Below are 25,464 nucleotides of genomic sequence, written 5' to 3'. Positions count from 1 at the left end.
CAGCAGGCCTTTGGCTTTGCAGGCCTGGGTGGGGGAAGGGGAACAACGGCTGCTTTCTGGGTTTCAGATGCCTTGACAGCTGGTGAGATCCAAGCTCTGCCTGTTCTGACTAGACCATGTGCTATAGGGGGTAAGCACTAGCTGGCAGCAGGGTGGGAATCAGCCTTAGAATCATATCCTAAGTGTGCTCCAACACCCTCAAGTTGTGGGAGCTGTGTTTGGGATCCTGAGAGTGCCCATCTGCCCCAGGAAGAGTGGTTCCCATTCAGCCGCAGCTTCCTGAGGGAGCCACAGTCAGGGAGGTAAGTGGATGGTGGCAGTATAAAGAGGAGCTCACAGGGAACCACAGGGGATCAAGGAGGTAGGACCAGCCACAGGGAGGCAGAGAGGGCTTCCTAGAGAGGTATTTTTGGGCTGGGCTTTGTAGGATGAGTATGATTTTCCAGATAGAGAAAGGGAAAGGCTTACAAAGAAAAAGAATACAAAGACCCAGACGTGTAAACCTGTGTTATATGTTCCATAAAACATGCAAAATAGCAGGACTGGAGTAGGGGGTCAAGAGAGAAGTGGGAAAGTAAGCCGTGCTCAGACCAACAGTGATCTCCAAAAAGGGATATGGGTTCTACAGGCTTTACTACTACACTAAGTGGCAGATGCTAGTCTTATTCCCATTTTACAGATGAGGAAACTGAGACCCAAGATGGAAAGGAGCTCTGATGAGAATGCGTTGGGCAGTGCCGGCACTCAGTCAGGCCTGGGAGCCAGAGGCCAAACCATCCTCTTCTTACTGTGTGAGCAATGCCAGGGACGGGACCTTCCCTAATCCCCACCCCCACCCCCTGGCCATCCGACTTCAGGGAGCTCAGTCCCTCCCCTCCCACTTCCCCCAGTGTCCTTGTTCTGCTGACATCACACACACATGGAAGAGAAATCTGTGAGATTCCAGAGAGGCCAGAGTGTGGGAACCAGGACAGATGCTGCTGGCTCTGCCCCAGGCTGAGACTCCTCTGGAGCCTCTGGGTGCTGCCAAGGGGGCTCTGGAATGTGTCCGAAGCCTCTGGCTTCCTCCATGGTGGGCCACTCTCCAAGAGCCTGGGAAAGCTGGGGAGGCTCTGAATACTCAGCCCACCATTCCAACCCTGAGTGCCCCTCAGGACTTGTGCCGCCTGGACACAGGAGTGGGAGTGGACACACTTCAAGAGGGCTGGGCCGGCCCAGCCGTCTGCCCTCAGGGGCCCTGAGAGGTAGAGCATGACCCTCGTGAATCCTGCGGCCCAGGGATGTCAAAGCAGAACCAAACCCATACTGTCCACCATCTTACTTAGAGAAAGAGCTAGGGAGTGTGTATTGTAGATGGACAGACAGACACAGACAGATGGCCCCACCTCCCACCCCCGCTGGCCCCAGGGGTAGCCTGTGCACCGCCTGTTCTGCACATGTGGCTCCCAGCAGCTGCACATTCCGTCAGTGACCAGCTGTGGTGGCAGCTGTGGAGGTGGGAAGTGAGTATTGATGGGTCCCAGAGGAGCAGGGGAGAAGGGCAAGGGGAGGACAGGAAGGGCCTGGGATGAGCGGGGGAGGGGCAGGGCAAGGAGGCTCAGACTGTTCTCAGGATGTAACACGGAGAAGGGAAGTGGTGATGGGGATGCCTGACATCTGGGCATGGTGCAGACAGCCTGGGGAGGCCCAGGGCAGGTCCAGCACACCCTGGCTAGGTCTTAGCACATAGCTGGACCAACGTGAGCATAAGGAGAAAGGTGGGGTAGTAGTCTGACCCTCAGGTTTTCATTAGAGACATAAATCTGGGAATCACTGGCTTGTATCATTAAAGCCACGGAAGTAGATGAATCATCTAGGGAGAGGATGGATGGAAACAGAAGCTGAGCCCAAATGCTAACATTAGAGCACTCACTCTAAACACCAGGCACGGTTGTATGCACCTTACCTCTTCATCTATGAAGTGAGTAGCTTTGTTATCATCCCATTTTACAGATGAGAAAACCAAGGCATGAAAAGGCCATTCTTGCCCTGGCTTACCTTCTGTTACTGTGTGGCCCTGGGGATGTTTCTGCCCCTCTCTGGGTCTCAGTGTCCCAAGATGCAAAGGGAGGGCAAGGTGCTGCAGAGAAAAGCTGCTCCGGGTCCCTCCTCCCCCAGTCTCTCCCCAGGCCCTGGGCCAGGAAAGTCCCTGTTGTGACTGTCATTTTTCCAGGGGCCAACCACTACCTTCTTCCCAGACAAGGTGGAGGCCTTCAGGAGCCCCTCCCCCATCCCTAGACACTCAGCAGCATCAACCCAACACCCACCTTGCGCCAGACACTGTAGGCATAGGGGAGATAACAATTAACAAACCCACATAGTTCCTGCTTTTGTGGGGCCTATAGTCCAGTCCAGGAGACAGACAGAAATTATTGTGGAATTAATAACTACTAACCGCTGGCCTGAGCTTCTCTGTGTCAATCATCCTCTGAGAGCCTCCACCAGTAGCCAGTGCCTGGCCCAGCCAGGGTCTCTAGAGTCCTGTTCCAGTATGTGGTCCCCATGCAAGCAAAGTATTTGGAGCCCAGGCCGTGTGGGTTCAGTAATCTAAACACTAGAGAAGACAGGGGCTGGCCTGGTGCTGGGGGCAGAGATGGAGTAGGTCTCCCTGGAGCTGAAACCTGCCCGTGAAAATCTCCTGCGGCTTCAGGACAGGGGGACGGGGAAGAGCAGAAGAGAGAGGTCCTCTCTTTGCCTTCCTCCCTTTGGATTAGGGCTGGGTCCTCCCAGGGCTCATGCCTCTGCCTACTTCCGACCCCTTCTTCAGCAGCCAGCAAATTCCTCCTGAGGCCCAGCTGGCCTGAGTTGCCTGGAGTGCCCTCTCTCATTGGCCTGCCCTTTTCCAAATGTGCCTCTGCATCCTTCCGCCAGACACTTCCAGGCCCATCAAGTCCTGCCCTTGCCTCTGCCTCCTCCATTCATGCTAAGGCCTCTGTGACCTGGTGGCATGGCTTCCTCTTAGAGCCCCTGGACTGGTAACAAGCCCTTTTCTTGGCTCTCCTTACATTGACCCCTGGTGCTCCATTCTTGACTGACCCTCCTCCTCCTTCCCAGAGATTCTTTGGCTGTTGTTTCCCAGGGCCCTAGCCTAGGTTTTCCCCCCTACTTGCCCTGCTCTAAATCCTTGGGACAGACATCTCATGTGCCCCATGTCTTCAGCTACCAGCCCCCAGATCTTTACTCTAGCCCAGACCTACCTTTGGGTTCTCCTCCAGGGTGTCCCCTGGGTCTCACAAACAGCATGGCCATACGAACTCCTTACCTTCCCCAGTGTTTTCCATTGGTGCCTGTCACCTTTACCCATTCAGTCACCCAGACAGGAACTCAACATCACTCAGATCTGTTGCCTCTTCTTCTTCCCCCTTAATCCAGTTCTTGCTGCCTGGCCACCTAATGCATGATGCAGTGGTTACCAGTATGGATTCTGGTGCCAGCCTCCCTGGTTAGAATTCATTTCTACCACTTACTAGCTGTGCAATGTTGGGTAAGTTACTTGACTTTCCTGTATCTCAGTAAAATAAGATAATAATAATAACTTCTCTTATAGAGTTGTTATGAGGTTTAAATGAGTCAATATACAGCAAAATACTTAGTCCAATGCCTAGCAACTGTGAAATACAATAAAAATCTGTTTTCATCATTATTACTATTATTATTATTAGAGACAGAGTCTCACTATGTCACCCTTGGTTGAGTGCCGTGGCGTCACAGCTCACAGCAACCTCCAACTCCTGGGCTCAAGCGATTCTCTCGCCTTGGCCTCCCAAGCAGCTGAGACTACAGGCGCCCGCCACAACACCCGGCTGTTTTCCGTTGCAGCTGTCATTGTTGTTTAGCTGGCCAGGGATGGGTTTGAAGCTGCCAGCTTTGGTGTATGTGGCTGGCACCGTAACCCCTGTGCTTCAGGGCCCAATCATGTTTTTGTTTATTATTTATTTTACAAATATTTTAGAATGCCTTCTATGTGCTAGGCACTAAAATACATAATAATGAACAATAAAAATGACTCTTACCTCCAAGAACTTCACAGTCCAGGTGGAAGCCTATCCATAAAGGTCCTATGGAGCGAGCATTTCCTGCTACTTGATCCATGCCCGACTCTCTCCCATCTTAAAACCAAGCAAAAGCAAATGAACCCTGGGCTCCACATTTTCCTCCAGCCACTGTTCTAGTTTATTTTCCTGTTACAGTCAGGCTTCTCCTATTAATCTTTTCTGCCACCTTTAACATGCCAGGCACTGGTCTAGGCTCTGGAGGGAACAGAAGAGACAAATCCCTGCCTTCAATGAGTGTACCTTCTTTTTCTCATGGGAACATGGACAGTGAACATACAGCAGTACATATAATATAATGTTAATGATATTAGTAAATGCTGTGAACTAAGATAAAGAGAGGTGGAGACACACAGTGACTGGGAAATTGATGACTATTCCAGAGAAGTGGTCAGGAGTATCCTCTCTGAGGTTATGACATTTGAGTAAAGACCAGAATGGAGAGAGAGAATTTGAGATGATCTGGGAGAAGAGATGCCAGGCAGAAAGAATAGCAAATGCAAAGCTCTGAAACAGGAAGTATAGTAGCTGAGTAAGACAGAAAGTGGTCAGGGATGAAGAGGGCAGGGGCCAGAGCATACATGTGCCCTGGACTGTCCCAGCATAACTTTTAGCATTGCCTCCTTTCACTCTCAAAGGTGCTGGGTTTAGATACTAAATTGTATAGTCACCTATTTATAATACCAGTCACCTGGTATTTTATTCCAAATGGATGGTTTTGAGCAGGAAGTGACATGGTAATCTGACTGGCATTTTAAAGGATCATGACCAAGTCTTGGAAAACTCCTTTGGCCTGCCACACCCCTTCCTGGCTCTCTTTCACCCACCCCCAACTTACTGGCTGTTCTTTTTCAGGCTTCTCTGGCAGCACTTTCTCTTCTACCCAACCTTTAAATCTTAGAGTTTCTCCAAACCAGTGGTTCTCAATGGAGGGTGATTTCTCTCCCAAAGGACATCATTTGGTATTACTTGGAGTTTTTAGTTTTCATTTTTGTTTTGAGACAGCATCTTACTCTGTTGCCCAAGCTAGAGTACAGTGGTGTCATCATAGCTCACAGCAACCTCAAACTCCTGAGCTCAAGTGATGCTCCTGCCTCAGCCTTCTGAGTAGCTGGGACTACGGGTACATGCCAACTCATCCAGCTATTTTTTTTTAACTTTTTGTAGAGATGGAGTCTCACTGTGGTGCTCAGCCTGGTCTTGAACTCCAGGCCTCAAGCAATTCTTTCACCTCAGCCTCCAAAGTGCTAAGATTATAGGTGTGAGCCCCTGCACCTAACCCAGAGATATTTTTGATGGTCATGACTGGAGCAGGTACTACTAGCATCTAGTGAGTAGGCGGCAGGAGGGCTGCCACCATCCTAGAATCCACAGGATTCATCAAGGAAGATGCCTGCCTTTCCAGGGAATGCAGGGTGCACAGATTGTGCGACTTTTGTGTTGGTTGATGTGTCCACTGCACTGGCGTGTGCCCACGAAAGTTATGTGAGTGCTGAGGGCATCTGGAATAGGAGAGAAAGTAGGTGTGGCTGGGGTGACCCTCGGGGCTTCCTGGTACTGACTACTTGTGACAGTTGTGTGTATCCTATCAGGGTGTATCTGTAAGTCTGTGTGTGTATGTGTGTGCGTGTACTTAGCCAAGTGGTTGTGTCTGTGGACGTTATGGAAGGGAGCACAGGAATGTTCTTTCCCATCTAGTAATTAAGTGTCTCCAAGCAGTTCTTGCCATGGGGATGAAAGTTCTTAGATCACCAACCTCCTTGAATGGGTAGCTTCCCTCAGAGCTGGTTAAAGGGAAAAGATTTCTCTGAAGACTTCCTTCACCATCTCCTCCCTCTGCCCAAGAAGTCCACCTCCAGGATGCTCTCATTCAGCCTCCTTCTGAGCCTTGGCAGCTTCCCTGAGGGATTGGCCCATGAGGATGGCAGGTGAATCTTGGAGGATTTTCAAAGAATTTCCATCCCCAGGGGCAGGGCAGCCAGAGCACTCATTGAGTGAACAGTGTGGTCTGCTGTCAGAACCCGGGAGCTCCAGAAAGAGAGAATGGAGCGTGTCTTCCTTTCCTCTCCCCTCCTCTTTGAAGCCCTGCCATAGCTTCCGGAAGGAGCCCTTTCCTGGCCTCTCGGGCTCCTAGAATAGCTCCACCTCTAGTGAACTGGGAACTGATTTCCATCACCAAGTCAACCCTCAGAGACCTTGGCCAGGGCCCTAGCTTCTCAGGTCCTGCAGCACAATGTCACTCATCCCATTGGGGGTGACCACCACCTCTCTCACAGGTGTGAGTGCCCCACCCCTCTGGGCCCTTGTCGGAGGAGCAGCTGGGGAATTCAGGCCACAGCCACCCCACCAACCTGGACAAGCCTGATGTATTTGACGCCCTCAGAACTCCAGGAGGCAGGAATGCGCGCAGGCTGACCCTTGCAGAAGCTGGGGCATCGGAGCGGCGCCTTCACTGGCCACCGGCGCCCACAGCAAACCAGGACAGACGGGGACCCCCAGATTCCCAGCGGGGCCTCCCAGGGCACCTACCCAAGGCCACCCAGCGCGTGGAGGCCTTAGACGACGTAGCGAGCCGGACCTCCCAGCCGTCCATGGGGGCGGTGACCGCCCAGGGCCTTCCCACGGCTCGGCAGCGCGTCACCGCGGGGGCGAGGGGGCGCCGGGGCGCCCAGGGCTGCGGCGCAGGAAAGGGCCCTGGGAAAGGGCGGTGGCGGCGCACCCGGGGCGGGGCCGGGCAGGCCTGGGCGGGGCCCGATTTGGCTACTCTGAGCCTGTGCGGTGGGGCTGAGACCCGGACAGTCGGAGATCACCATGAAGCCGCCCAGGGAGCCGAGCAGCTCGGACGGCGAGTCCGACGGACCCATCGACGTGGGCCGCGAGGGCGAGCTGAGGTAAGGGCAGCATGCGAGCACTGAGCGAGGGCGAGCGGGATGGGCAGCGCTCCGACGGGCTCACCGAGCGCGCGGACTGGTCGGCAGGTGTGCGCTATGGCCGCAGCGTGGCCTGTGCAGGGGGTGCCGTTACACTAGCAAATGCCCGGGATCCTGAGCGCTCTCAGCCACTGAAGATTTGGGATGCTGAGGTGGGTAGAGTTCACTTCGAGGCGCTGATGGAAGTCCTTCTGTTAAAGTTCCCTGGAGGGAGAGGATACTAGTGAGGAGTTTTCCCTGAAAAGCAAACCCTCACAGACTGTTGGTGCCACACCCTCTGTCCGGAATCTGCCGACCATGCAGAATAACCAGACTTCCCCTAGTTTGGGTACACTTTTCATGTAGTCCACAAAAAGTTTCAAGGGGAAGAAAATCTCTCCTCTTTAAGCAAATTGGACTTTGGAACTAGGGTTTTGGTACTGCAGAAAATAACAGGCGACTTGCAGGGACCTGGACTTCAGTCCCAGCGCTCTTCCTGCTGCGCCTCCCTGATGCCAGGGTCTTTCAGTTCTTGGTAGATATTCTAACCTGTTTCAAACCTGCACAACAAACTGCACTTATATAGTTCTGCTACCTCCCAGTTCCGCGAACTCTCTAAGCTTCAGGGTTTTTTTATCTGTAGAATGGGCATAAATAATAGAATCAATTTCACAGGAGTATTGGGAAAATCCGATGAGATAATGTATGTATGGTGCTTAGTGTTGGGCACACACCAGGTCATGCACAGCACCCTGGAAGAGCTGCAGGGTCTCACTGGGAGTCTGCAGGTTTGGGTCCCAGCCCCAAATCTGCAATCAACTCACCATGTGGCTGGGGGCCATAGGTTTCCTCATTAGTAAAATGAAGGAGGACAAGAGTGGAAGAGGGCAACTTCATCTCTCTTGGCTTGTCCAAGCCTGACTCTCTAGAATAGAATTAAAGGGGAATTTGGTTACTTCTTTGGGATGTTAATGAGGGCATTTCATAATTTCAATGCTTTTCAGTTTTCTGAGACCAGGGATCCTGTCTCAATCACAAATCCTGGTAAAATACCATCAAATGCCAAATATTTACAGCTTATAATAGACAGAGGGCAATAGATATCCCTCTTGCACTCTGTATAACAGGTTTTGAGGTATATAATGCAATTTTCTGGGCAACATATTAGCCTTTCTTAATTGTTTAGCAGAAAACACTGTTTGGAGAAGCAATTCTTTGAACCTGTGCCTGCTAGAGGCAAGGGAAGAACTCAGCCTCTAGCTGAGAGGAGTCTCAAATTCAGTGCCATTGAGTCCTCATTGATCAGGGACATAAAATTAATGCCAGAGAGCTAAACTGATCAGAGCAGGTTTCCGTCCTTCACGGTACTGTGGCCTGGTCAATGACCTGCCAGGTTATACAAAGACCATGGACAATATGGAAAGACAGACAGACTGCGGGCTTTGAGGGCATCTAAATGGAGAAAGGTCACTCACCACCAAAGATGGCATGGAGAGCTTCTTAAAGGTGGTGGCATCTGGGCACCTGCTCAGATGGAGGCAGAAAGGGTCAATGGGCAGTTTTTTCCTATAAATACAGCATTTATGTACAGAGCCCATTTTCAGAGACTGTTCTTAGAGGAGCAGCCCCCTCTGAGGAGAGAAAGCAGTTGGACATCTGGCAGAGGCTGACTTATAGATGCCTCTTTGTAGCACTCACCAAAGGACCCTCCCCCCAGCAGACATCAATGCTTCAATTCAGGGAGCGCTGAACGATGCCTGCTGTGGCCCAGACCCTGGGCCCATGTAGGGGTCCCAGATGTATCCTGCTCAGCCTCTGCCCTCAGGGAACTCTCAGGGAAGAAGAGCTTCATGTACAAAGAAAACCAGACAAACAGTGACAAGGCCACAGGACCAGGGCAGCCAGTCTCCTAAGGTCAGAGGCAGGGCACAAATCCCCTCCCACACACAGAGACCGAAGAGAGGGTGCATTTGACTGTCACTGCCACATCTAAACAGAGCTCCCATCTGAACTGGTCCCTGAGAATACAGCCTCCCCACCGCCCCACTGTAAATATTTAAGGAGCACCTGTCACATGTCATACACTAGATCAGGGTCTATGGATCACTTCTACATGATTTAATGGCAGAGAGCTAAACTGATCAGAGCAGGCTTCTGTCCTTCACAATATTGTGGCCTGGTCGGTGTGGCTACATGGTAGCCTTTGAAGTCTGATAAACCTGAGTTTGAATTTCACCACTGTTAACTTAGGTGAGCGACTTTACCCCTTTCTGAGCCTCAGCTTTCTCTCTTTCAAAATAAAAATGCTAATACCTGCCTTACAGGATGAGGCTTTGATGAAGTAATGCACATAAAGCACATAGTCCCCTGTTTGGGCACAAGGTAATTTCCAATAAATGCTATGGTCAAAGGAGTTTCCATTCATTTGAGGGCACCGTATTCATAAGACAGCATGTTCTAATCAAGGGACTAGAAATCTGAAGATTGGACTTACTGGCATGATTCTTAACTCTGTGTCTCTGTCATCCCACCTAACTAAGGATTGTTTTTCCTAAATGTGAAATGACCCAAATAATACTTAACTCACAGGGCTGTTGTGCAATAAATGAGACAAATGGATGTGGAAGTGCTTTCTAGAACAAAAAGTACTGGCTCTGAAATGTACATGATGGGATGATGAACGTGTGGTGTGCATTAGCCAGAGTACTGGGTTTAAGAGCCAGTAGGCCTGGCTCTAGCTGTGGATTTTCCTCTAATTTGCTGTGTGGTCTGGGGAAGATCCCTTCCCCTCTCTGAGTTTCCTCCTTCTACAAATGTGCTCAGTACTCTCTGAGATCCCATCGTCATTTGGGATGTTGTGATTCTGACTTTGGTTGATGCAAAATGAGTGAGGTCAATTGCAAGGGTTCCATGAGGAAGTTCCCAGGGGGAGTCAGCACTGAGGGTGGTCAGGACCACCTCGAAAGCTCCCCATCCTGACCACCTTGTTATTCTGGCTAGGAGCCACTAAAGGCCCATGGAGCAGATTTTGATGTTGATGGTCAACATATCTTCTCTGGGTCCATGAAAATCTGCCTTATAGTTAGACTCCCAGATGAGAAGCTCCCACACCTCCTCCCACTGTCAGGGCCAGATCACAGGCTAGAAGTGAACTCCAACTAGGCTCTTGGGAGCTTTAAGGATAACGGGACTGGAGGGCTATTCAGACAGACAGGAAGTAGGAATTATAAGGGAAACAATGCTGAATGTGGAGCTAGAAGACATGGATTCCATGCTGGCTTTGCTCCTGAGCAGCTGTGTGGGCTGAGTAAGCTGCTTTAGCTCCCTGAGGCTCAGCATCTTCATCTGTAAAATGGGGCTTTTGTAAGGCTCAGTGGAGGAAAATACACACAAAAGAAAACTGCAAAGAGTAGTTTGCCTGTGAGATATAGGGGAGGAGAGATAATATAGCAGAGAAAAATTGACCTAAGACTGTAAAAAGGGAGGGCAGAGTTGCCTTACCCTGAAATGGGTGCATCAGCCTTCAACAAATGGTCCCAGAGGAGGGATCAGGCCGAGAGGCAGTGACGTGTGCAAGGCTAACCCAATACCCCAAGAGTTGTTTTATCCAGCTGGGGGGAACAAAGGCCGGGTTTCTTAGTGTACCTTGGCTCTTGGGGCTTGTCCCCAGTGAACTAGGGAAGCTTTGTAAACAAGCTGCCCTACAGATCTCAGGATCTGGCCATCTGAGCCCTGGACCTACCTTGCTGGTCCCTTCCTCCCTGAAGCTGTTACAGGCCTCTTTATTAGTTCTGGTTATCCAGATATTTGGGTAAGAGATAGCCTTTTCCAGATGTGGCTGGACAAAGCCAGGGATAGAGCAGTAGGATTTGAAAAATGCTATCTGGTCTATTTTGCAAACTTCTCTCTTGAGCAGTTGATAAAAATGATCCAACCTCAAATTCCAAGAGTAGTCCTATGGGTTGGGACCCTTATATTAAGCTACATATACCCCCATTCCACAAAGGCCTATGATGGAGATTTTATGGTGCTTACCTCTCTGTTCCCTAATGATGCCAAAGATAAGGGCAGGAGGAGGAAGCTCTCTCAGGAGTTCTGCCACCTTCTAAGCACTTGCTGAGTACTGGGGTTACTGTAGTGTATGAGACAGATGTGGTTCATGGCTTTATGGACCTTATGGATTTGTTGGAGATAGATATCAGTCAAATAACCATATAACTGTAAAACAGCAAACTGGCATAGGGCTTGGCACCCATACCTCAGTGGTTAGGGCGCCCGCCACATGCCCCAGGGCTGATGGGTTCCAACCCAGCCCGGGCCTGCTAAAAACAAAAAATAGCTGGGTGTTGTGGCAGGCGCCTGTAGTCCCAGCTACTTGGGAGGCTGAGGCAAGAAAATAGCTTGAGCCCACAAGTTTGAGGTTGCTATGAGCTATGATGCCGCAGCACTCTACCCAGGGTGACATAGTAAGACTGTCTCAAAAAAAAACAAAACAAACAAACAAAAAAAAACAATAAACTGGCATGAATACTGTGAATGCAGAATGCTGGGAAAGTCTTAAGCAGAGGGAGGTGGGAAGTCAGAATAAGCTCCTTTGAGTTGAGATCTGGAGGATGCTAGGAGTTACTAGGCACTGGGGCCTGGGGTAGGGAGATGGGGTGGACCAGGAATTCTAGGCTAGGGGACAGTGTAAGCAACAGTGGGAAAGAGTTAGTGCATTCAGAGGCTGGAGTATACAGAACAAGAGAGTTGAGTCTAGGAGGTGACACAGGCCAACTGAGCACTTGAAGGATGGTTCCTTTTCAGATGTGTGGCGGGTTGAACTGAGTGTCCAGAGGGCTGGGACCCGCTGAGAGGACTCAGCATTCACCCTGAGCCCAAACAGGTCAGTCCAATGTGCTGGCCAAGGGAATGACACCTCAGCGGGTCTCAGCAAATCCTCGGCCATCTAAGAGAGCTTCTGGGGCAAAAAGCCTTAGGAGGGTCGGCAGTGAGGCTAGAGATTATTTTTGTCAAAGTCTGGACAGGAAAAGCCCTGGGGCTGAGCCTCTTCTCTGTAATGGGAGCTCCTGGGGCTCGAGTAAACATTCATCTTTCAGCAGTGGCTGCAGAAAGAAGGCCCAGGATGGGAGGGGAGGCCGAGGTTTGGGGGGATGAGGCCTTCTGGGAGGCCAGGGCAGTGTCCCCGAGCATCTGCGAGGGGCCTGTGACCCAGATGCCGCCTCCCCTTCGCCCCGGGCCGCGCCGCGTGGGAGGAGGCGGCAGCTGCAGGCCGGCCGAGGGCGGGCGGCCGGCGCACCCGGCCCGTGGGAAGCGGCGGCATCTGCTCTTTCCACGCTCGTTCCCAGCGGCTCCCTCTGAAACCCAACCCGTCCGGCCCGGCCCCGCCGCCGCCGGCCCGTGCCCTCGCCCGCCCCGCCCCCGGGATCGGGTTGCAGGAGCTGGAGCGGCCGCGCCGAGGTTCCCGGTTCCCCGACGGCCGCCGCGAGGGGCGAGGGTTGAGGCTGAGCCTGTCGGGGCCAAGAGCCCAGACCCCTGCGGCCGCTCGGGGGGCTTGGGAGGGTTTGGGCGGGAAAGAAATGAGCCCCCGGGAGCCTGGGAGAGCGGGCGCCCCCTCCCACACCCTCTCTGCGGCTCTTCCCAGCCTCTGAGGTCAGCCCAGGCCAGGGAGATGGTCCCTGGGCTCTGAAAAACCAGCCTTTCTCTTCCTCTCCAGCCAGATGGCCAGGCCACTGTCCACCCCCAACCCTTCGCAGATGCAAGCCAGGAAGAAACGCAGAGGGGTGAGTGCCCACCTCAGCCTTTGAGCTGCCGGACAAACGGTTGCCCTGGATCCTCCTGGGCAGGAGAACCCTGGTCAGAAACTTCACCCCAAAGCTAACTGTCTGGGTTCAAATCCTGACTCTGCCAGTAGCTACCAGGGTGACTTTGGGCAAGCCATTTAACCTCTCTGGGCCTCATTTCCTCCTCTGTGTAACTGGAATAATAACAGTGCCTCCCTTAAAAGGCTGTTTTGAAGATTAAGTGAATTAGTGTAACCTCTGAATAAGAGCTGGCACGCAGTCAGCCATTATTATTCCTGTCTCCCCCCTCCACCCCATCTTCTGTCTCCTCTGTGGCTCCAGTGAGGGAGGGGCTGCTGTCCATATTCTCCAGCTCCATTTACCCCCCAGGATGCTGCTGTGTTTCCACACGGGGGGCAGACACATGGGTCTGGCAGAGACCAGCTGCTCTCATTCACCATAAGCCTGTAGACACCCGCTTCCTTCCAGCCCTCATTTTCTTTATCCATACAATGGGGTCATGACTTCTGCCCTGTTCCTGATGTTCTGCCACCAGTATTGTGAGGGCAGACTAAGAAAGCGGGAAACCAAGGCTCTGAAGCTGGAGAGAGCAATGTGGGGGACTCCTCCGACCTTCCCACCTGGCAACTGTTGGGGCAACCCTGGCCCAGCAGGGCCCTCCAGGGCCCACTAGGCACTGTGGCCGGTGTCCCTGTTCTCATTGGCTGTACCTTGCTGCACCATGGTTTTGCATTTTGAGTGTCATTCCCGCAGGCAAGAGAGTTGTGTTCTACTCCCGGGTTTGTACTCCTTGCTGTGTGACCTTGGCTTAAGCAAATCTCTGCCCTTCTCTGTGCCTTGGTTTTCTCCTCTATAAAGTAAGACAGATTTATGTCCCTCACAAAAATATTGAGAGGGGAAATATGAATCAGTGTCCATGCAGGCACATTGAAAACCATGATGAAGTGCCTGCGTGGAGCTTCTTGTCATTGTGTTTTAGATCATAGAGAAACAGCGCCGAGACCGTATCAACAGCAGCCTTTCTGAATTGCGGCGCTTGGTCCCCACTGCCTTTGAGAAACAGGTATGTGACGTTGCTGATTGTGCTGGAGGAAATACCGTGTGGGTGGCAGGAAGGCTCGTTTCTTCTGGCATCTCTTACTAATGGGTGGTGGCTGTCTGAGGTGCTGATCACTTACCGTCGCTGACCAGGGCACAAAGGGAATGGAAATGTATACTTGAAGTGTGTCAGGTGTTATGGCTTTATGTCCCAACATTCCACTGAATCAACTCCTCAAAATGATCCTAAGTGGGGGGGGATCATTATGCCCATTGCACAGGTAAGGAATTGGAGCACAGGACTGTGTGATTCTAACGCCTCCTATCCCTCTGCCCTACGGACATTTCCAGAGCTATTTGAAAATGGAACAGGCTACTCAGAAAGTGAGCACTCTGTCACTGAACATATTAGGGTGAGGGGACCACTGTGAGGAATCAGACAGTTGAAAGAGACGTAGCCTCTAAGATTCTCACCAAGGCACAGAACATGGGGCACCTGCCTTTCCTTGTGCTGGTGAGAACAAGTCAGTCATTCCACAGAGAGATGTTCACTCAAACCTTCACAGGACCAGCCATGAACTAGACCTGGGTCTTCCCTCGAGGGTCTCCTGTGAGGAGCTGACCCGCAGGTTTCACCTGGAAGAGCAGGTGATCCTGGAGGCTTGGGAAACACTTCCCAAGAGAGAGAATAGAGGAAGAGCAATTGCCTTAGGGATGAAATACTGAGTGAGCTAGATCTTGGCTAGCTGAGTCTGAAGTTGGATTCTCAGAAGAGCAGGTGGAAGAGGTAGATTGAGCGGCATTCGGTGATGGTGACAGCTTTGGATGTAGACAAGGCCCTCTAGGGAGAGCAGCAAAATGAGAAGAGAAATGAGCCAGCACCCACTGGGGACACCACCAACTTCAGGGACCAGAAAGCAAGAGGCAAGGTGGAAAGAGGTCCCAGAAAAAGTGGTGTCATGGAAATTAAAGGAGGAGAGGTTTCAGGAAGCATCGTGGGCAGCAATACAGTGGACAGGTGGACCGAGAGAGGAGAACTGAAGAGAATGTTCTACATTTGGAGACATTGGCCAGAGCAGAAGCCCAATTGCGGGTAATGGAGGAGTGGGAGGAAGGTGAGAAAATCAAGAAGGACCAGCAAGGGCGGCGCCTGTGGCTCAGTCGGTAGGGTGCCGGCCCCATATACCGAGGGTGGCGGGTTCAAACCCGGCCCCGGCCAAACTGCAACCAAAAAATAGCCGGGCGTTGTGGCGGGTGCCTGTGGTCCCAGCTACTCGGGAGACTGAGGCAAGAGAATCGCTTAAGCCCAAGAGTTTGAGGTTGCTGTGAGCTGTGTGAGGCCACAGCACTCTACCGAGGGCCATAAAGTGAGACTCTGTCTCTACAAAAAAAAAAAGAAGAAGAAGGACCAGCAAAAGGCCTCAACTCTGTCTTCTGTACCCACAGGGCTCGTCCAAGCTGGAGAAAGCTGAGGTGTTACAGATGACAGTGGATCACTTAAAAATGCTCCATGCCACTGGTGGGACAGGTACTGATGTTCTTCTCTCTCAGGAGTCTTTCATACAACAAATATTTTGAGGCTGGGCCCTGGGGATACACTGGTGAGCAAAGTAAGCACTGTGTTCGCCCTCACAGGGCTCAGTCTCTGGAAGGGCTAATTCAGACCCAGCTGGCTCATTTGTAAAGCTCATCTCTTCTTCCAGCATCTTCCTTTCCACTTTCACTGCCTCTATCTGTCCCAACCCTTTCCTCCATTCACCTCCTTCCTGTCTCAGACCCCATAGGGGCTTTCTTCTGTAATAGACCGTTCCCACTGGTCCTACTCCTGGCCTTGTTGAGAATTCCCCTGAATGAGCTGATTCTCACTGAATCCCACCTGAACCTAGGGAGAGCCCTGGTACCCCCACTCCCTGATCTAGCCTTCTGGGTTGTTGCTGTGTCCTTGGCAGTCCTGGGGTGATAAGTCACACTCACAGAGGGTCTCAGCATGGTAGTTGAATGCAAATGTCACTCAGCTAGGGCACTGCAATAAAATAATAGAACTGTGGCTTTAAAAATACTTCCAGACAAATGGAAATTTTGTCTACACAAAGCTTCTCTGTGTGTTTAGTGATTTCACAATTGGGAAACCTTGAAAGCTCCATAGACCTTGGCCACAAAGACCTAAGTCCCAAAGACCTAACTTGATACTCCAGAAGAGGACAATTGCATTTTAAGTGGCCCAACCTGATGCTTCTCAAGCCTCTGTGTGCAACAGTATCATCTGCGTGCAGGCAGAGTCATGGGTCACTCCCCCTCCTGAGGTGCAGTAGATCTGAATTGAAGTTTAGGAGTTTGCAAGTTTAACAAGCTCATCTTGCAGCCCTGATGCTGGTGGCCCCTTTGGGAACTTCTACCAAAGGAATGCACTGCTAACTGTGGAGAGTCCCTTCTCTGATGAACTAGTGAGGGCGATTCAGATTACATTTATGGCCAGGCAAGAGGGCTTGTGCCTGTAATCCTAGCACTCTGGGAGGCGGAGGCAGGTGGATTGCTTGAGGTTAGAAGTCTGAGACCAGCCTGAGCAAGAGCGAGACCCCTTCTCTACTAAAAAAAGAAAAAAAATCTAACTGGGCATTGTGGCATGTGCCTGTAGTCCCAGCTACTCAGGAGGCTGAGGCAGGAGGATCTCTTGAGCCCAAGAGTTTGAGGTTGTTGCGAGCAGGGACGCCAGGAAAAAAAAAATACATTTATGGTTATTCAATTAAAAGAAAATGGTGCCTAATATGTGGGCAGCATTTTACAGTTTTCAAAACGCTTTCACTTATTCTCACAAGAACATGGAAGATGGAGTGGTTGCCATCCCCATTTTCTGCCTAAGTATTTTTGAGAAGACAGAACTATGTTTACAGTACAGACTTTGGCTTTGAATCCTGGCACTGCTACTTACCAGCTTCATGACCTGGGCAAATGATTTAACCTCTCCATTCCTCAGCTCCCTCATCTCCAATATGGGAATAATGAAAGGGTTTTATGAACATTTAGATAATACAATAAAGTGCTTAGTAAAAACTCAGCAAAATTTAGTTAGAAAAGAATAGCAAACACAGAAAGGTAAAGGAATTTGCTCTAACTCACACAGCTAAGTATCCAGCAGAGCCAGGTCGCACCTGAAAGTTGGCATGACTCTAAACATAGTCTCCCACCCAGCTCTCCTCTCTGGGGGCCTCAGCCATGAACCAAGGACCAGATATTTGCCACCATAGTCATGAGGCCAGTGCTGGCTGGAGCTGTTCTGCCTGTCTTTGCCCAGAAGTTGGTTGAGAGGGGAACAGACATGGAGAGGCAGTGAGGATGTGAATACCTGCCTGGGTATTCCTTGTGAATACTTCATTGTTCCTTCCAAGAGAAGGATCACTGACCAGATGGTAGCGGCTGAGGACCAGAATAGGGTTTTGCTTTCCAGATATCCCTTTTGAGCTGGGGGACAAACTCAGATGCTAACAGGCACCAGGCCAGTAATTTAAGTGAAGGCTAACTTTTCATTTTTGAGCATTCTCTACCCACTGTTATATTTCATTTCACCCTCACAACTCTATAGAGCAAGTATTGTCATATCCCCATTTCACAGGTAAGGAAATGGAGGCATAGAGAGATGAAGAGACTTGTCCATGGTCAGGCAGCTAGTTAAGTAGTAGAGGGGTTTTGACCCAGTTCTGCTGACCTCCAAAGGCCTCACATCTCACTGCTACACTACGCCACCTCCAAGGGCCTCCCGTCTCTGATGGCTACTGCCACATCTCCCCACCCCTGTTGGCAGCCCGGGTTCTTCTACACCTCCATGAGCACAGTCTTTTCATGCCTGGCAAATGTCTACTTAACTGAAGTTATTTTGGCCGCAAAGTTTCTTCTTTGTGTTAATCATCAATTGTGATGAAACAATACTTTACATTTTATAATACTTCATAATTTAGTGAACTCGTTTGATCCTCTTGGCCCACTGCCCTCCATCCCAGGTAGGGATTTTTAGTCCTACTTTGTGGATGGGGACACTGGGGATCAGAGAGGCTTGATGACATTCCCAGGGTCACCCAGGGAGTGTGTGGGAGATGCAGGTCCTAAAGTCAGACAGTCTGACCCTGGGCTCCATGCCTCTCCCTGTGCATGGCAGGCCCTCATCATGCCTCCCTTTGCAGGATTCTTTGATGCCCGAGCCCTGGCACTTGACTTCCGGAGCATTGGTTTTCGGGAGTGCCTCACCGAGGTCATCAGGTACCTGGGGGTCCTAGAAGGGCCCAGCAGCCGTGCAGACCCTGTCCGGATTCGCCTTCTCTCCCACCTCAACAGTTATGCAGCTGAGATGGAGCCTTCGCCCACACCCACTGGCCCCCTGGCCTTCCCCGCTTGGCCCTGGTCTTTTTTTCATAGCTGCCCGGGGCTGCCAGCCCTAAGCAGCCAGCTTGCCATCCTGGGAAGAGTGCCTGGCCCTGTCCTTCCCGGCACATCCTCTCCTGCTTACCCCATCCCAGCCCTCCGATCCACTCCCATTCGCAGAGCTGCTGGTGCCATCCTGCCAGCCCGGAGGAATTTGCTGCCAGCTCGAGGAGCATCTTCCACCCGGAGGGCCCGCCCCCCAGAGAGGCCAGCTGTCCCCATGCCCTTGGCCCCCAGCAGCAGGGCTGCCAGGAGCAGCCACATCACTTCCCTCCTACAGTCTTCCTCCCCCACTCCCCCTGGTGCCGTGGGACCTGCTGCTCATGTGGCTGTCCCCAACCCCAGACCATCCTCCCCAGGGCCAGCTGGTAGACCAGCAGGGGGCATGCTATACCACTCATGGGTCTCTGAAATCACTGAAATCGGGGCTTTCTGAGCTGGCTCCTACCCCTACCCCCAGGAATGAAGAGGTTCTTTTTCCAGAAGCTCTGAAAGTGGCACTACCTTTTTTCTATTTTGCTTCACGGATTGGCTTATATGTGATGAGGGCACCTTCACCATCAGCCATCAGAAGCCCCCTTCTCCTCCTTCGGCCCTTCTCTCCTCCTCACTGTTCACACCAGCTTATCCACCCAGCTCTCCTGGAACAAGCTTTGATCTCAAAGGCTTGGTCCCATCTCTCACCTGCACGGATGAGTTCTGGAGTTGTACATGTGGGGCAGCAGCATGAGTCTTGGGTCTAGGAACGAATGGTGCCATGGCCTGAAGCAGGACATTTCTGTGGAGGGGTCAGACCCCAGTAGGGAGCAAAGACGGATTGGCTCCGCCTACCCAGGCTGAGGGGCTGAAACAGTGTCTGCCTCACTTCACTGAAACAGTAATAGTAATTACTGAAATAGTAATTGAGCAGGGGCCACAAAGAGGTCTCCTGGGGAATCCTGTCTGCCCTGCCCACCTGTCTTTGGCCCGCCCCTCACACTGCGCCACAGGACAGACTCCTTCCTCACAACAGTGGGGCCTGCTCCCACCCTCTGCTCAGCTGCAGACTCCCCGACCACCACGAGCTGACTGGCAGGTTCCTGTGGACATTTAGCCTGACAAGCCTGGCTGCGAGGCTTCTAGGCAGCAGCAAAGCTCTGTGACAGAGTGTCCCCCCACCCAGGCCTCAGACAGCTCTCACAGATCCCAGCCAGATTGGGCGATGGAGCACCCAGCCCCTGCCTCTTGCCATCACTGCACTCCACCGCTGGGTGCACAGTTTGGAGAGCCCATAGCTCATGCAGTGGTGCCCAGAGAGAAATCCTCTTGGGATTCGGCACCAGACGTCTGTGCCGCCTGGTTTGCATCCAGCTTGCAGAGCCCAGGCTGCTGGAACAGCCAGGGGCTGGCAGGCTGGACAGAAATAGCTGCGCAGAGGGGCAAGAGGAAGGACAACTCAAGGTGGCTCAGCCCTTCAAGGTCACACAGTGGGTTCAGGGCCTGAGATCCTGTTCACCAGGATTCCATACAGCTGGTGCTGCTCAGAGGCCATTTCATTCCCTAGCTGCACCCCAGGCCACTTTCCTCCAACAGAGGAACAAATGGTCCAGCGACCATTCCCAGCAGAACAGCAGAGACTAGGCTGACATCAGTGGGACCAGTGTTGTCACACTAAGTGATAAAATGCAGAAACACTTTTTTGCTTGTTGGTAAATATCTGCTCCACCTGTGGGAATCCAAGTGCCCCCTCCCCCCCACTACTCGGCATTCCCTTGAGACCCCACCATCTCGTTAATGCCTAAGAGTCAAGGCTGGGGGCTCCTGGAGCTAGCAAGTCACTGGTGCTCCTTCGCGCTGGTTACTAAATACTCGGGGTGGGGCGGTGCCTGTGGCTCAAGCAGTAGGGCGCCAGTCCCATATGCCGGAGGTGGCGGGTTCAAACCCTGCCCCGGCCAAAAAGAAAAGTAAAATACTCGGGGTGGCAGCCCTGGGAAGATTCTCTCACCTCCTCCCTTTGATGGACCCACCCTCCCCAGAGGGCACTCCGTGGGCTCAAAAGTAGAGTTTGCAGAAACCCTGGGAGAAAAGGGCCCTTTCAGAGAAGTGATTAAGAGGGCAGAGATCATTTGGGTGATCCAGAAAGCTCTTTTTAAAAGGAAACTCCTCCAGGAGGGATGGGGAGGTGAGTACTTCCTCCATTTTCAGTGTGGGCCAGGGCAATCAGATTGCTGTCCTCCTGGACCCATCCAAGATGTGTGGCATGGAGGAGAGATGGCGTCATTTCAGAGACGGGTCAGTCAGTGGCCAGAGTGCTCCTGAGGGAGAGGAAGGACAGGATAGTCACACTGGCTCCCAGGAGTGGGGACGGGGGGACAGAGGAGGTGACAGAGGCAAAGGCCAGCCTCACCTTTCTCATGAAGGATCCACTCAAGACAAGAAGAAGAATTGCTCCCTTCTCCCACTGCTTCTGGGGTACCAGGTCAGTGCTGCAGTCCTGCAATTTGGCACCTTCCTACCCGAGCATCCAAGTTTGCTTACAGAGCAATTGTGGGGAGCACATCTCCATGTTGCAACTACTTAACTCCAAAACAATCTTGACGGCATCACTGAAATGAAGTGGGAATGGCCCAGCTCTTTCAGCATCTTAATTGATCTTGGGTTCACTGTCCCCAAGAGATTGTGGGAGGAAATGTAACTGTGTATTTGTTTTTGTTTGTTTGTTTGTTTTTGTTTTGTTTTGCAGTTTCTGGCTGAGGCTGGGTTTGAACCCGCCACCTCCAATTTGTTTCTGTGGCTGAGGACTTGCGTCTCATGTTTCTTTCCCCATGCTTTCCTGGTACGCTTAACTCCCACCCCATTGCAGGGGTTGTTGCAGATAATCCAATAAAGACTTTTTAGTTCTTCTGGAAACCTCTGGAGCCCATCCCTTCTGTCTGAACACACAGCCACCCTGGTCTGGCCACATGCTTTGCCCCGGACCTCCGCCCTGCCCTCCAGAGGTTCTCTCTTGCTTTGTCAATAGGTTCTCAGCAGCACCAAAGAGACCTTGAAACCTGCAGATCGGATCATATTAACTCTGGTTTAAAATCCTCACTCTGTTACCTCGTTATTCTAAACATAAAATCCAAGTTCTTCCTCTTTTGGTCATAATGCCTCTTCCAGCCTTATTTCTTGGCCAGTCTCCAAACTCGCTCCCCATGCTTCTACCACAGTCTGCCCTCTCTTCCTCAACATTCCAACCTCACTCCCATCTCCAGGACTTTGCATATGCTATTCCCATTGCCCAGAATGCTCTTCCCATTGCCCAGAATGCTCTTCCCCTACCCTTTGCACAGCTGAGTTCTTCAAACACTCAGGCCTTGGCTTAATGTTGCCTCCTTGGATAGGACTCCCTGACCACTGTCCTCAAATAGTTTGTCTATATCCAGGCTCCCATTCCTTCCCTTCATGGGGGCTTGCAGCTACATATCCATTTGTGTGTTTCCTTGTTGGCTGACTGTCCCCCCACTAGAATCTTAGCTCCTAAGGCCAGAGACCTGCCAGGTTTGCTCTCCACTCTGTACCTAGCACTAAGCATGGAGCCTGCCTCGTAATTGGTATTCAATAAATACCCTTTGAATAAATGAACTGAGGCGGTGAGAAATCTAGACTCATGCCGTGGATGGTCCCAGGCTCCCTAGGGATAAATCTCCTGCTGGCTGACTTTGGAGAGAGCCAGGAGAACAAAGGAAGAGCTGGAGCCAAGGGACTGGAAGTCCCAGCAAGTGGTAAGGAGGCCCTGGCCAAAGGCAGGTGTGAGTGTGCTCACTGTGGAGTGCACTGACAGCTGAGAGCAGGCAGGCTGTACCTGGCAGCAGGCATTGTTCTCCACTCTTGGCTTGGCTCTCTGGTGGCTCCAGCTCCCAGTAAATCCAACAAACACTCACTGAGGTGTGCTCTGTGCCAGACAGGCATAGCAGAGCCAAAGGTGACAAGGATGCTGTCACGCTGAGTGTCTCGATGTGAGAGTGGAGAGATCTATAGAGAAGGCTGAGAGGCACAGAGTGGGCAATGTGTCCCTGCCTTGGGTGATTGGGGGGGCTCTATGAGGAAGACTTCTAGGTGGAGGAAGAATAGAGCTATTCAAACAGCAAGGGACCCACGGGTACAAAGACCTGGGGGCCTCATCAAGGGGAGCTGGAGAAGTTGGCTCTGAGTCGATCACAGGCCTTCAGTGACAGGCTGAAAGCTAGGCTAGCTTGGAAACTAGACCCAGACTCCCTAACTGGTCCTTATTAATGAGTTAAGGCATTGGGCAAATTACTTAACCTCCTTAATATCAACTTTCTCATTTGTAAAGTAGAGATGATACAGTGTTGGCTACTGTTAATTGAGTGATAACTGTGCACCAGACCATACCCATTTTGTTGGAATGTCCCCCTTTTACAGATGAGCTTGCTTTCTGAGGAGCAAAGCAGAAAATTAACTTGCACAAGGGCATCTCTGTCCCCTGGCCATGACCAAGAAATATTAGGTGTGCTGAAGGCCTTAGGAATTTGTGATTTAAGAGACTATTTACGGCTTTGTGAAAAACTCAAGACGTTAGTTTACTTTCCTCCTTCTTGGGGAAAGAGGGTAGGAAAAACTAGCTGTAAATACCAGCTGGGTCCCATTAATAATAATAGACATTCTTGAGCTCTTCATCAATATTATCTCATATAGCCCTGTGAGTAGCTACTGTTATTATCCCATTTTACAGAAGAGGAAATTGAGACTCTGTTTGTCAGTGAAAGTGCCCAAAATACACAACATTAACAGATGTTCTAGCCAAAATGAAAAACCTAGGCCAGTCTGAGTCTATCTTAACCAATTCTGTGCACTGCTTCTTTCCTGGACTTCCCCTTGGAATACAAGCCCAGTGATGTTCGTTGGCAGACCATACAGGCAAGGTGGGCTGGACACCTTCCTCTCTGCCACATTCTTCTCCCCTGTGCTGAGCAAGGGTAAGACTGGGCTGCTGTAACAAAGAGGCCCAGCAATAGTTCAGTGGATTCAGAAGATAGAAGTTTGTCTCTCATGTAACTGCCTGGTGAATATTCCAGGTTAGCAAGAAGCTCAGCGCAGACACATCCTGGATTCCTTCCAGTGGGATTTCCCACCATTCCCACTGTTGTGCCTGCATGATGGAAGTGAGGTCTCTCCAAATTCAAGGCAGCAGGAAGGGGAGGAGAGCTTGGGGGAGGCATGCACAGTCCCGAAGGTACCACATCTGCCTCTGTCCACATTCCACTGGTGAGAACCTAGACAATTGGCCACATCAAACTGCAAAAGAGGCTGGGAAATGAATGTTAGCCTGTTCTCTGAAATAAGTGGGAATGGATATCAACAGATAGTCTCTATCACTGCCTCCTGACCTCCCAGCCTATGAGGGGAAAAGGAATGGGTGATCAGGGTCATTGGAAGCTGCTGGCTGGCGTCTGTGTGTGTGTGTGTGTGTGTGTGGGTATGTGTGATCTGAAGGGCAAATGACTTTGAGGTTGAGGAACCAGGTTCCAGGGCACCACCTACCCTTCTCAGGAATCCTACAGGGAAGGTCAGATACCTCCCAGTAAAGCAATGTCTGTGTTAGGCCCACTGCCCCCAGAGAACCTCCCCACCTCCCAGGAAACACAGTATAAGGCTAGAGTGTTCATTGCTTTGGGATGACCAGTGGGCCCCAAGCTGCCTGAAGGTCAGTGTCACCAGGAAGGACTGTGCACTATGTGGCACGCTGAGGGGCTCCCATCACCATTCTGGCTCCTACCCTCCTGGGGAAGAGGTGCTGGCTGAGGCACACACCTTCCCCCACCCAGATGGCTGTCACTGCTTTCTTCCTTTCCACACTGCCCAAGACACAACCAGCCACGGAGCTCGGGTGAGAAGCTATGACCTCACAGAATGGTGGGTTTTGTTTGTGAAAACTGAATCTCTCCCCTAGAGGGCTGCTGAGACGCTCCCTCGTTAATTACTTGAGGGAGGTGGAAACAGAGCAGGTGTTGGATGTCCACAGACAGATCTCAGGATCTGTGCACTCTTTCTTTTTGCTTCATAGAGGAGTGAAAAGGAGTAAGACTGTTGTCCAGGTTGTGAATCTCAGAAAGCTGGCTGGCCAGCCTATGTTCCCATGAGCCCAAGGGCCATTTCAAGCTCAGGCTGAGCTCAGGCCTATGGGCAAAATCTGGACTGCACCGCTTTCTGCTTCACGAAGCCCAGTTCGACAACACCTCATGTCAGGCACCCCAAATATTCTGTTGGAGCCTCTGAAAACAAGTGAAGCACCCATTGTCTATAACCCTAAAAGGGACCAGCCAACAAGAACAAAAAGTACTATAATGCCTTTTATCACAGAGCAACATAACATTTCAAAGTGCCTTCACATGTGTTACCTCACTTACACCTTTCGACAATTCTGTTAAGGGAGCCAGGGCAGGAATGATTATCTCTATTACGCAGCTAAGGAAACTGAATCTCATTTCAAGTAAAATGATCTGCCCTAGATCTGAAAAAATTTACTAATGATAAAGCTTATTTGGACCATGGTGCACAGTTCAATCATAAACAACCACAGAGAAATAATGTGATGTCACCTGGCAGTCACTGGGCACTCAACAAATGCAGCACTGTGCCGAGAGCTTCACACGCAGGATCTGGGCCTATGTGCACAACTCCATGACTCAGGTCTCATTTCTATTGTTGTCTCCACTTTGCAGATGAGAAGACAGAGGCTCAGAGAGATTAAGTAACTTGTCCAGAGTAACACAGCTATTAAGTGGCAGAGCTTTTAGCTGCCAAGTTCTACAGCCTACTAAATGCTGTATCTTCTGCGTCTGTCTCTTTCAGACAATGGAGGGAGGGTACTGAGATTATATCACTAGGCTTTGGCCTCAGACCCATCAGTATCAATTTACCAACTGTTCAGGACACAGAGACCAGCTCTGCCTGCCTTCATTCAAAAGTATTTGTGGAGCACTGGCTCAGGGCCAGGATGCTAGATACAGCAGTGAATAACACAGAACCTCAGATTCATGGAGCTGACATGCTTGTTGGGGGAGACAGATGACAAACCCTAGACAAATACGTATGTGGAGCATCTGATGGTGAAAGTAGATAAGGGGACAGAGAGTGATGGGAGAGAGGATATTTTATATAAGATAGACCGAAAAAGTGAAGGGAGCCATGTGGACAGAAGCTATAGGGAAGAGAGCTATCTGA

The 25,464-nt window shown here is 51.2% G+C and overlaps 1 protein-coding gene across 3 annotated transcripts; it reads left to right on the top strand.

Annotated features, from left to right (window-relative positions):
* The first annotated feature begins 6,669 nt into the window (after window positions 1-6,669).
* On the top strand, window positions 6,670-19,986 carry HEYL (hes related family bHLH transcription factor with YRPW motif like). 3 transcript variants are annotated; one of them, XM_053575070.1, is made up of 5 exons: window positions 6,670-6,982; window positions 12,721-12,783; window positions 13,784-13,867; window positions 15,289-15,370; window positions 18,018-19,986. In XM_053575070.1, the coding sequence occupies exons 1-5, from the start codon at window positions 6,683-6,685 to the stop codon at window positions 18,689-18,691; spliced, it is 1,203 nt and encodes a 400-aa protein (XP_053431045.1). In that variant the 5' UTR covers window positions 6,670-6,682; the 3' UTR covers window positions 18,692-19,986. The 3 variants fall into 3 exon arrangements, with proteins under 3 accessions (XP_053431045.1, XP_053431046.1, XP_053431048.1); XM_053575071.1 differs by having other exon boundaries at window positions 6,808-6,982; window positions 12,717-12,783; XM_053575073.1 differs by lacking the exon at window positions 6,670-6,982 and adding an exon at window positions 12,302-12,498 and having other exon boundaries at window positions 12,717-12,783.
* The last annotated feature ends 5,478 nt before the right edge of the window (window positions 19,987-25,464 follow it).

The sequence above is a fragment of the Nycticebus coucang genome, chromosome 22 (genome assembly GCF_027406575.1).
Source record: "Nycticebus coucang isolate mNycCou1 chromosome 22, mNycCou1.pri, whole genome shotgun sequence".
NCBI classification, from domain to species: Eukaryota; Metazoa; Chordata; class Mammalia; order Primates; family Lorisidae; genus Nycticebus; species Nycticebus coucang.
This window is presented reverse-complemented; position numbering and strand designations above follow the sequence as displayed.